General features: G+C 47.8%; 1 protein-coding gene across 3 annotated transcripts in view; it reads right to left on the bottom strand.

Moving 5' to 3' along the window:
- The window catches only part of CHL1 (cell adhesion molecule L1 like), a 524527-nt gene that overhangs the window by 78553 nt on the left and 432980 nt on the right, over positions 1-12994 (bottom strand). For all 3 annotated transcript variants that reach the window (XM_078661653.1, XM_078661651.1, XM_078661652.1), the window contains 2 exons: positions 12556-12657; positions 10905-11102 (listed from right to left, as the gene is read on the bottom strand). In XM_078661653.1, the coding sequence (XP_078517779.1) occupies positions 10905-11102; positions 12556-12657 (300 nt within the window). The remainder of the gene's footprint in view (positions 1-10904; positions 11103-12555; positions 12658-12994) is intronic.

Below are 12994 nucleotides of genomic sequence, written 5' to 3'. Positions count from 1 at the left end.
CAGACTCTCTGGAGCCACCCAGCTCCTGTCACACGCACACCAGAACCAGCAGAGACCGGTAGACAGTAAGACAAGAAAATAGCTACTTTCTAAAAGTGCTATTTTCAAACACAGAGTCCAAAAACCATCCACACAAACGGATGCGTTATTAAACCCTGAGTTCAGGGATACCAAACTCGACATTGCACCATGCTCCCCGAGCCCGCTAGGATTATAGCATTAATAATCCTGGCAGCCCATTCTAACTGATGGAGAGCAGGTTACCTTACAATAGTGAAAAACGACTATGGCTGTAATTCACTATTAGGACATGCCAACCTTGTCAGGCTTGTCCTACCTTATGCTTACAATGCACCCTGCCCGTGGGCCTACCATAGGGGTGACTAACATGAAGTTAAGGGAAGGTTTAGGGACTGGCAAGTAGGTGTACTTGCGCAGTCCTCGTGACAGTCAGACTGCACGTGGTCTGGCAATGGCAGACCTTCAGACATACTTTTACTAGGCCGCTCTTGTGGGTGGCACAACATGTGCTGCAAGCCCACTAGCAGCATTTGTATTTACAAGCCCTGGCACCCCTGGTGCACTCTACTAGGGACTGACAGTAAACCAAATAAGCCAAACATGGAAGTCAATCAATACAGCAATTTCACATAGGGAGCACTTGCACTGTGGCACTGATCAGCAGTGGCACAGTGCCCAAAGCATATACCAGCAAAAACATCGTAAACAGAGGAGGCAAACAGAAAAAATGGAGGAGAGACTCATGCCAATGATGCCAGGTCTAACACGTGTCCCCTCCAGCTGAAATGTGGGGAGAACTACCCTTACCCTAGGGAGTCCTCATCACTAAGGCGGAAAAATCTGGACAGACCATCAGCATTGGCGTGATCTGTGCCAGGGCGGTGTTCCACCGTGAAGTCCATCCCCTGTAGGGAAATGGACCACCTCAACAGCTTTGGATTCTCACCCCTCATCTGCATCAACCATCTGAGGGGCCTGTGGTCTGTCTGCACCCGGAAGTGAGTCCCAAACAGGTAGGGTCTTAGCTTCTTTAGCGCCCAGACCACAGCAAAGGCTTCTCTTTCTATCGCACTCCACCTCTGTTCCCTGGGAAGTAACCTCCTGCTGATGAAGGCTACAGGTAAGTCTCGGCCCTCTTCATTCACCTGAGCTAGAACAGCCCCCACGCCATGCTCTGAAGCGTCCGTCTGGACAACAAATTCTTTAGAAAAGTCGGGTGCCTGGAGTATGGGTGCTGTGCACATTGCAGTTTTCAGGGTGTCAAAGGCCGTCTGACAGGCGTCAGTCCAGTTCACAAGTCGTGGCTGCTTCCTGGAAGTCAGCGAAGTCAAGGGGTGCACAATGTTACCATAATCCTTGACAAACCTCCTGTAATAACCCGTGAGACCCAAGAAGGCTCTCACCTGAGTCTGGGTTTTGGGCGGTGCCCACGCCAGGATGGTATCAATCTTGGGTTGCAGGGGGGCCACCTTGCCGCTCCCTACTTGGTGCCCCAAGTACACCACTGAACCCTGCCCAATCTGGCACTTACTGGCTTTGATTGTGAGGCCTGCTCTGCGCAGGGCCAACAACACTTCCTGGAGGTGGCACAAGTGTTCTTCCCAGCTGGCGCTGAACACTGTGATGTCGTCCAGGTAGGCGGCACTGAAATCCTCCAGCCCAGCCAAGACCTGGTTGACCAACCTCTGGAAGGTGGCAGGGGCATTCTTCATCCCAAAGGGCATAACCCGGAACTGGTAGTGCCCATCTGGTGTGGAGAATGCTGACCTCTCTTTTGCCCCATCGGTCAAGGCGATCTGCCAGTACCCAGACGTTAGATCAAACGTACTAAGGTACCGGGCAGCCCCTAACCGATCGATGAGCTCATCAGCTCTGGGGATGGGGTGCGCGTCAGTCTTGGTGACTGAATTGAGTCCTCGGTAATCCACACAGAACCGAAGTTCCGGTGAAGCACCAGGCGCTGCAGCCTTTGGAACCAAGACCACGGGGCTGGCCCAAGGACTGCTAGAGGACTCAACCACCCCTAGGGCAAACATCTTGGAGACCTCCTCCTTGATGTATGCCCTGACCTTGTCAGTCACTCTGTAAGCCTTGTGCTTGACAGGAGTGCTGTCCCCGGTGTCTACATCATGGACACACCACTGAGTAACATCAGGAATCAAGGAGAACAGATCAGGGAATTGCCCCAACAAATGGCGACAATCCTGCTGCTGTTCAGGGGTCAGTGTGTCAGAGAGGACAACACCATCCACTGACCCATCTTGCTCTTTTGCATACAGGAGGTCAGGAAGAGGCTCACTCTCCTCCTCCATTCCAGCATCTGTAGCTAGGAGCATGCCCACTTCGGACCTTTCTAAGTGGGGCTTCAAACGATTGACATGCAGGACCCGCAAGGGGTTCCTGGGAGACTTTAAATCCACCAGGTAGGTGACATCGCTCTTCTTCTCCACAACCTCGAATGGTCCAGTCCACCTGTCCTTGAGCGCACAAGGTTCCACAGGGGACATGACCCAAACTTTCTGTCCAGGCTGAAGCTCTACCAGAGTGGCCTTCTGGTCGTACCACCGCTTCATCTCCTCCTGGCTGGCCTCCAGATTTGCCTGAGCAAGATCCCTGAAGCGCCTAGTCTGGTTCCTAAAGGCCAGCATGTAACTGTATACATCCTGGGGAGGTTTCCTGGGAGATTGCTCCCAGCCTTCTTTGACCAGACTCAAAGGTCCTCTTACCGGGTGACCATACAAAAGCTCAAAGGGGCTGAACCCTAGAGACTTCTGTGGCACCTCACGGTAAGCAAACAACAGGCATGGCAAGAGGACGTCCCATTTACGCCTCATTGGTTCTTCAAGACCCATAATCATGCCTTTAAGGGTACGGTTGAATCTTTCAACCAACCCATTACCTTGAGGGTGGTAAGGAGTGGTGAACTTATAAGTTACCCCACACTCCTTCCACAGAGACTTCATATAGTTGGAAATGAAGTTGGTGCCCCGGTCTGACACCACCTCTCTGGGGAACCCCATTCGGGAGAAAACACCCATCAGTGCCCGTCCCACCACGGGGCAGTCACTGTTCTGAGAGGGATGGCTTCCGGGTACCGTGTGGCATGGTCCACCAAGACCAGGATGAACCTGTTGCCCAGGGCTGTCTTGGGGTCCAGGGGCCCAACAATGTCAATCCCCACCCGGTCAGAGGGGGTACTGACCACGGGAAAAGGTTGGAGGGGAGCCTTCTGCTTCCGCCCGCTTTTCCCACTTGCCTGGCAAGTTTGACAGGTCTTGCACTGGATGTCTACATCCCTTCGCATCTGAGGCCAATAAAAATGGGTGACAAGCCTGTCATAGGTCTTGTCCTGCCCCAGATGTCCAGCTAAAGGAACGTCATGAGCCAAACCCAGTAGGAAGGCTCTGAAGCGCTGGGGTACCACCAGCACACGGGCTGACCCAGGCTCAGCAGCCTTAGGCTCGCTATACAGGAGGTCGTTCTCCCAGTAAACAAAATGTGACCCTGACTGATCACCTGAGGTTTGGGCTGAGGCCTGCTGCCTCATACCCACAAGAGAAGGGCACACTTTCTGTTCTGCACAGAATTCTTCCCTGGAGGGACCACCATCCTGCTGCCAATGGGTCAGCTCGGGCAGGTCTCCCAGTTCAGCCACTTGTTCACCTGTGGGTTCCAGGGCATACCCCTCAAGGTCTGCCTCCTCCTGGACCACGGGAACTACGGGGACGGTTTCCCGCGCCCCCTGCCTCTTCTCTTCACAGCTGGGTCCTGGGCCATATTTTCAGGCTCCAGAACCCCATCAACACCCTTACTTGCTGTCATGGATCGAGTGGTTGCACACACCCACTCTGGCACACCCAACATTTTCAAATGTGTCTCCCTCTCCACCTTAGCCCAAGGGGAGTCTTCCAAATCGTTGCCCAGGAGACAATCAACAGGCATGGCGGGCCTTACAGCAACTTGAAGAGTACCTGAAACTCCCCCCCATTCAAAGGAAACTTGAGCTACCTCACACTCTTTCTGGGAGTTGTCAGCAGCTATCACAGGGTAGAATGCGTGGGGAACAACCTGCTCTCTGGACACCAAGTGACACTTGACAGCTGTCACACTCGCTCCGGTGTCTCTGAGAGCCTCCACTCTATGGCCATTAATGGTCACCCACTGCCTATATTTTTTAGTGTTACTAGGCAGAGGGGGTGGCGGGACCAATTCCATGTCTCCTAGGGAGACCAGGGACATCTCTGCGGGACCCCCCCCACCATGGGCAACCATCTCCTCCCCTCCCAGAGCTACACTAGCCAACTGACGGGGTGGTGCACTGGGTAGTGCACCAGAATTCTTCAAGGGACACTGAGGGTCATAAAAACGGTGTCCCACCTGTTTACAAACGAAGCAGGTCAGTGGGCCCCTACGACCAGGTTTACCTGGCGGGCCTCTGATTTCTTCACAGGGGGAGGCTGGGAACCCTTCCCTTGATTCCCTTGGGGATTACTTTGGGGCCCTTTCTGGAACTCCCTCTGTTTACCCTTGTCCCCCCCACTCTTCTGCTGGGGACCCTGCCCACCCTTGGCTGAGTCTCCCACTGGACCCTTGTGGACCCTGGTACTGACCCAGCGGTCCGCCTCTTCAGCAAGTTTTCTAGGGTTAGATATCTTGCTATCAATAAGGTGCTGGCGCAGCTCTGGAAAACAGTTATTAGACAAGTGCTCCCAAGCAAACAAATCATAAAGAGCATCATAACTTTCCACTTTGCTGCCCTTTACCCAACCATCCATGGCTCTGCAAAAATATGACACATACTCCACCCACGTGGTACCAGGCAACTTCTTACATTCTCTAAAGGCCTGTCTGTACTTTTCTGGGGTTAGGCCATACCTTAACATTAAAGCATCTTTCATATGAGCATAAGACGTCCTATCCTCAACAGGCATGTCTAACAGGGTATCTCTTCCCTCATTCACAAAGCGGCCCCACAACCCCGCTCCCCAATCCTTCTCAGGGACCCGGTGGGCCAACAATGCTAACTCATATGCTTTAAACCACTGACCAATATCCTCATTCTTCTGAAAATCTTTGATCACATCTTTGGGAAAATAAAACCTACTTTCTGCAGGCACAGATGGGATGCTGCCACCAGAGGGATTCAATTCTAACTTTTTAGCTTGGAGCTCCAACTCCCTCAACTTGGTATCACGCTCAAAAGCCAACTTCTCTCTTTCAAACTCTAATCTTTTGATCTCCAAATCAGCTTCTCTCCTGCCTCTTGCATTCTCTAATTCCAACTGCCCATTTATCTTAAGTTTTTCCATTTCCATGTTGTAGGCTCGCTCCTTCGCCCTTTCTTCTCTTTCTTCAGGGGAAAGACCTTTGGAGGAAACACTGCTGCCAGGAGGGGATACAGGCCCAGTCACGGGCACTTCCTCCTCCCCTTCCTCTGTCGGTACCACCACCGGGGCAGAGGGGTCTCTGGCCTCTAACCAGGCCTGCAATGCTTTGAGAAATTCTGGTTTCCTTGAGATGCCTTTGGTAGGAACTTTAAACTGCTTGCAAAAGTATTGCAGCTGCTTCTTTTCGTATGTCCCTATCTTGGCTCTATCAAATTCCTCCACAACAGCAACAACAGGGGCAGTGACTCCGGCGTCACTCATGGTCAAAACTGGCAGTTTCAAAAATCAAGCTTCAGGAAATTGGAGAACAAAAATAGAATATCCAACCAAAACAGAATGTGGCTGCGCTATGGTCTGCTTTCACTATGTAGCGCACACTAATCACTGCACATGGGTCATAAATGCAAAGTTCAAAATCCCACCGCTGACCCACCAATGTTAGAAGCGGCTGTCTCTAGTTGGCAGAGGTATACACTTCTGACAAATAGGGACACACCTTTTCTAGTCAGGGCAAGGAGATCACACACTTAGATAACCCCTGCTCACCCCCTTGGTAGCTTGGCAAAGCAGACAGGCTTATCTCAGAGGCAGTGCGTTAAGCATTTATGACCACATACAGTAATAAAGTGAATACACTACAAATGGACACGACACAGTAGTATTATAAAAATAAGTATTTGTATATAAGGCTTAGCACAAGACCAAATAACGACAAAAATATACCACAGTCTCAATAAATACTCTTGGAAGGAAAAATAATAGTTCAAGCACGGTTTCTTCTTAGCACAAAGTCTTTAGTATCAAAAGCAACTCTTCTTCTCTAAAACACAGTTCTTGGCAACAATGTAACCCACACGGGAGTCACACGACGTCGAGGCAAAGTTAATCCAAAGGTTCGGCGTCGACCGCGAGGAGCGCTACGTCGAGCCCGGAGTCGCACAGACCCCAACAACACAGTACCTTGGAAAAGTGAAGCACTCGATGATCAGCGGCGTCGAGATGTCCGGCGTCGCGTCTTCGGCGTCGATCGGGCCTCGGAGTCGGGGCGATCTGCAGCGGCGTCGACCGAAGTCAGGCGGGAGCAGCGCTCACGGGATGAAGCAGGATACGACGTCGTCGATGTCGATGTTGCAAGAGTGAGCAGCGCTCACGGCGTCGAGAGGGCTCGAAGTCGATGCGATCAGCAGCGGTGCAGACACGGGGTCACTTGGAGCTGGAGCCGAACTCACTACTCACTGGCGTTGCTGCTGGCGTCGATCGGGCCCGGCGGCCGGCGTCGAGGAAGCGGGACACTGGAGCCGTTACTCACGATGTCGAGCTGGATTCGGCGGCGTCCGTCGGCGTCGAGATTGCTGGATTCTTTCAGAGGTGCTGGATTCACAAATCCCAGCAAATAGCACTTTAAGCGGATGAAGTCCTTTAGCCCTGTGACTTCAACAGGAGACTGGCACTCTTCCAGCCCTTGGAGATTTTCTCAGCAAAGAGTGAGAGTACACACAAAGTTCCTCTCTCCTGGTTCCTTGGCAAAAATAAAGAAGCAATGCAGGATTCCCCCAACAAACAGCACTCTGGCAGAAGGGGTAGGCAGTCCTTAGATCAGCAGGCTTCTTGTCCTTGGTTCAGGTTTCCTTGTCAGAAGTGATCTGAATTCTTGGTTCAGGGGTCCTTCTCTTATACCCCTTTTTGGCTTTGATCCCTTTGTCCATGCAGGGGAAATTCCCCCCATCTTGGGTTTGTTGTGGGTGTTGCTAGGCCGAAGCACCTGGCCTATTCACTGGGCAGGGCAGAGTCCTCAGCCGCTCAGCAGGAGCGGAGCCAGCATTGTCACTGGCAGGGGCAGGGCCATCAGCTGCCCGGCAGGAGGCGGGCCAGGAAAGTCCCAGGCAAGCACAGAGTCATCAGTCGCCTGGCAGGGGGGCGGAGCCAACATTGTATCAGGCAGGGCAGGCTATCAAGAGCTACTCTCCCCTACTCTCAATGCAAATGCCCCACTCATCCCACACTGACTCATTCAGACTCTCTGGAGCCACCCAGCTCCTGTCACACGCACACCAGAACCAGCAGAGACCGGTAGACAGTTAGACAAGAAAATAGCTACTTTCTAAAAGTGCTATTTTCAAACACAGAGTCCAAAAACCATCCACACAAACGGATGCGTTATTAAACCCTGAGTTCAGGGATACCAAACTCGACATTGCACCATGCTCCCCGAGCCCGCTAGGATTATAGCATTAATAATCCTGGCAGCCCATTCTAACTGATGGAGAGCAGGTTACCTTACAATAGTGAAAAACGACTATGGCTGTAATTCACTATTAGGACATGCCAACCTTGTCAGGCTTGTCCTACCTTATGCTTACAATGCACCCTGCCCGTGGGCCTACCATAGGGGTGACTAACATGAAGTTAAGGGAAGGTTTAGGGACTGGCAAGTAGGTGTACTTGCGCAGTCCTCGTGACAGTCAGACTGCACGTGGTCTGGCAATGGCAGACCTTCAGACATACTTTTACTAGGCCGCTCTTGTGGGTGGCACAACATGTGCTGCAAGCCCACTAGCAGCATTTGTATTTACAAGCCCTGGTACCCCTGGTGCACTCTACTAGGGACTGACAGTAAACCAAATAAGCCAAACATGGAAGTCAATCAATACAGCAATTTCACATAGGGAGCACTTGCACTGTGGCACTGATCAGCAGTGGCACAGTGCCCAAAGCATATACCAGCAAAAACATCGTAAACAGAGGAGGCAAACAGAAAAAATGGAGGAGAGACTCATGCCAATGATGCCAGGTCTAACAGGTTCTATACCTGTTAACTTTGCTGAATATGCAGATGGTAGTCCTGAGGATTTTTCCAGACCCTGAAATGGCATTGTTTAGAGAGTTTGTAAACTAGTGCAATTGGGGCATGTAGTTTGGACTATTTAGGGCAAGGTTGCCTTTCTGCTCCTTGTTCAACTGTCCCGGTTGCTAAATTAGATATTGATTTGTGGTTGGGGTAGTGCAAGAGGAGTGCTTAACCTCTATGACCGGCTACTCTTTTACTTCTTTACTTTATGTCATTCATGCAGCTTTTAATGATATTGTGTGTACTGCATTGTGGTTTCTGAATTACTCTCTCAGTCTGTCATCACTGACTATAGCGCAGAATCCTATGGGCCTGATAAACAGTTGACTGATATAGGGTAATACTTTTCAAATTGAGTACCCTATTGGCCAAACTCTCTGTACCCCTGCCCTTTTTAGGTTCAGGTGGACCATCAGCTTTCTGTCTGTAGGGTCCCACTTGGCTCTGATGATAGAAAGAGTACTCCGATGACCTGAAGGAGTCCTGGAAATAGGAGTAAAGGGGTGTACACTAAACCTTTTGTAGTTTACAGTGTTTCATCTGATGGCACACAGATTGTATGGGTAGTGGTCTGCAGACTACAACCCACAAAACTCTTCTACCCCAAAAGAACCATGTGTAATGTGAAGGAATTACAGGACAGCAAGATATTTTGCATCATTCACTATTTAGAGAAAATCCTGCTGTCACAATCAAGGTTTGCTATTAAGGAAACAGGTAGATGATAGGGTAAGAATCTGTTAGGACCTTCTGAAGTGATTGAGGGTGATGGCATAGGTTATGCAAGAAGTATGTGTTAGGTGTCTTCCAGAATGTTAGGAAAGCATGTTGGTCTATACGTCATTGGTGTGGAGAATTAGCATGTATTTTACATACAACCACCCAACAGGAAGATCATGTGTTATCTAGAAGCTAAGTAGGAATTTGGGTGGTTCATTAATTGATTATTATGGCACCAGCTATAAAAACAGGAGATGTATAAGAAATTGTTGGCAGGCATCTCTAAATTGTGCAAAGCTTTTGAAACTGTGGAAGGTGAAAATTATATTTAAGACTGTGTGAGGACACTAAATGTAATAAGGGACATGAAACAAGATGATATGGTTAGTACGGTCAATGTGTATCTTAAAGGTTTGGGAATAAACAAGACATTCACATGGTTTTGTGGCAAACATCCATTGACTTGTGTTTGAAGCACCTTTGTTATGGCAATGCTTCCCATATTGGCTATTAGTTCGAAGTGTATGCTGAGGGATGTTATTTGCCACTAATATGGGAAGAAAGGATATTATATCACTCCTGTGTTTGCAAGAATACCAAAAGGTGCACAAATGTACTGTCAGAGTATCTAAAATGTGATTTCACAAGTTGAAAAAGCAAAAGCAAAAGTGGTACACTGGCATGTGGACATAGGTACCCCCATGCTGAGAGTGACTGTCAATTCTAATTTGCCGTTCACACCTTTTTCAAAAAAGCAGTCTCTGAGAAGTTGCTGCCAGTGTATGTGACTGACTAAATGTAATCTGCCTTGGAGTCTATGTTAATTCCAATTGAGGTATTAGGCATGATTCTGAAGGAAACTGCCTTCAGAGACAGATGCAACTAAATAAACTTGTAAAGTAATAAAAATTCCTTCACAGCCATTATATGATGTAGACTGAGAGAGTTTAACCTATCATTTGCATGAGGCACTTATTGCATGATCAGAGACAAGTAAGGGCTCAGCCCGCCTAACGGTAGTTTGGCTAGTGAGTTGGTGAGAGTAACAGATAGAGTTAAAAGTGTGTCCCTCTGAGGGACAAATGAGACCTTTCTTACTCTCCAATTATGTGGGTTTACAACTTTTATTTCCCACATTCTCATAGGACCTCTTTTTCATCAATATTTGAGACACCCACATGTATTCTGAAATGGTCAGTGCAGTTGTTTTTTATCTCTTTATTCAGCACCCTTCTCAGGCAGAACATTTCCTTAAACTCTCTCACCCAGTTATCTTTGTCTTCAGTCTTTCCACAGTATCCATTACTTTTATTTTATATCCTCCTGTCTAGTCTGCCTGTTCCCTTTCAAGCATCCCTGTCACATCCAATTAAGGCTCATTTTAATGCCGCATACATGCCTCCTTCTCACCCACTTCATTTTCATTCTGTGACCCATCTTGAACTTTGCCCACCTAATGTCTCTTCTTATCCTACTGTCAACAATCTGCCTAATTGTGTTCTAGTAAATCTGATATCCTTTGAAACTTAATTTGCTATTATGAGATTGATACAAATGAGTGGAGTGATTGATGTACACCAGTGCACGCACATAAGTTATGTTCTAATTGGACTTTTAAGATACCATGGTCTTCCCTTGAACATAGCATGCAAGTCTATTAGCTTGTATCAGACATTGGCTGCATGCCACACTGAATATTTCCTTTCATCTTAAATCTCTGCTTTGTTTCCCCCTTGTCAACATGGGTATTGTTGTGTCACGCTATGTTCTTCTATATGAAACTGAGACTCCCTCTGAGATCAGGCTTGTTGTTTAAAAATATGTTTATTCCTCGTATTCGGAAGCTCAAAGTCCTTAATGTGAAGCCATACCCACCCTCCCAACACAACTGTGTGTCCTAATGAGGGAAATGCAATGTGGTACCGAACCTGCAGGAGGAGTATCATAACGTTCTGAGGCTTTGCTGTGCTGACTTCGCCCGACTGCGTTGACGGCTGTGACGCGGAATTGATATTTGAGTGCTGGCGTTAAAGACAGTTCTGTTGACGTCTCATTTCCTCGGACCCTGGCCATGACCTGCCATGTTCCAGCCTCCCATTTGCTCTCTTCAAATTCAACAACGAACTCTGCAAGAAAAAAGTTGGATTACATGAGTGTGGGTAGACTATTGTGCTGACTGTACAATAGAACTGGACTTCTTTAATCTACTTGCAGGGAACACGATAACATACCAATTTATGTTTGTTGTATTATATAGCAGTAATTAGGTATCTTACTAAAAGATGTCTAGCTGCTCATGAAAAGCAACTTTTAAAATTATTTCATTTTCGTTTTCTCCTTCCACTTTTCCGTCCAATGTACATTTTCAATTGGTAGCCTTCCAACCGATGACAGAACCAGTAGGTATAGTGCTGTGTAATTCTGTCGCATAAAAACATATTGATTCGCTAAATTTGTGATTGCAATATTTAATTAGGTTTGCAGGTCGCCGAAGGACTTTCCCTTTTGAAAAGAAACATCGAGTCTGGAACTAACTGGCCCTCTAAACGTAGGTGAAGCTGCAAATTGCTAGTCTCCACCTAGGGCTGAGAATTAGAGGGAAAAACAGAAATGACCCTCTCCAGAACCATTCTCTCCCATCTTATGTGAGTTCTTCACTATTATACAAAGTGAACAGATGTCAGCAAAAGATATGTATACGGTATTTGTAAAACGCAAACTAATCACCGCTGAGGGTCTCAAGGCGCTGGGGGCCATCGGGGAGACTCAAGGGCCATATGTAGGTGGCCAAATACCGGTTGGTAACGTCCGATTTCGGCCGTTACCGGCCGGTATTTGGAGTTTCAGATGTAGGTGGCCAAAATATTACCGATTCTGTAAATTACCGAATCAGTAAATTTACAGAATCGGTAATATGGGATGTAGGTGGCACTAAAAACAGTGCCACAGGCCCTTAAGAATTCGTTATTTACCATCAAATACTATTTGATGGTAAATAACGAATTCCTGTGTACATGCACATCTGTGCATGTACACCTGTGCCATGTGGCACACATACATGCCCTAAGGGCATGTATGTGTGTCACATGGCACACAAGCCTGAATCAGGGGTGCAACAGGGTGTCAAAGTGACACCCTGTCCCCCTTGTAAAATCGTTAATTTACCGAATCGGTATTTATCGATTCGGTAATTACCGAATGTTACCGATTCGGTAATTAGTTCGGTAAATATACCTACATAGCATTTACCAATTTGTAAATACCGAATCGGTAAAATTCGGTATTTACGAATCGGTAAATACCATTTACCTACATGAGGCCCAAAGTGAAGTACTGCCCAGAGTCACATGATGCTGAGCTACTGCCGGCGAGATCAGACCATGAGCCCCGTGCTCCAGAGTCAGCCGCTCTGCCCGCTGCGCCACACCTCTTCCCAAACAAATTTCTATGCCTTACAATATCTTTTAATGTTGTTGGTGTTTAATAGTCTATTATCATATCATAGACCTTAGTAGAATGTAACATTATATTTGTAGATGCTTGCCACAAGTTCCATTATGTTCTATACAAATGTCTCACCTTTCGTTGGGCTGTTGTGGCTGTTTCCTGCTTTCCACGAGAGACGGACACTTCGATTCTGCTTCTCTGAGAGGTGAATGTTACTTGGTGGATCTGGTACATCTGCAAAAAAGAAATGCACATCTGTGAAACAAAGCATGAGAAGTCCCTATATGTCTCTTGCTCTACATGTGTGCAGTGAAATTCACCGCAAATTGGAGAAGGCATGGGATTACACCCTTACATTAATTCATAAAGTGATGTATCATAAGCCACCATATCATTGTTGATATAAAGAATCTTCCAGCACCTCTCCTCCCAATGATCTAGATCAATAAAGAAGCTCCTGACATCGACACTGCCTACATCTAGGTATCATCGGTTTAATGATTGAAATCTCTTAAGGCTCATCTGTGATTCATTTAAGACTTTTTAACACCTTCAGGATTATGAAGGTCAT

Source organism: Lissotriton helveticus, chromosome 9, assembly GCF_964261635.1.
Source record: "Lissotriton helveticus chromosome 9, aLisHel1.1, whole genome shotgun sequence".
Taxonomy (NCBI): Eukaryota; Metazoa; Chordata; class Amphibia; order Caudata; family Salamandridae; genus Lissotriton; species Lissotriton helveticus.
Note: the sequence above shows the minus strand (reverse complement) of the source record. Positions and strands in the feature narration are given on the sequence as shown.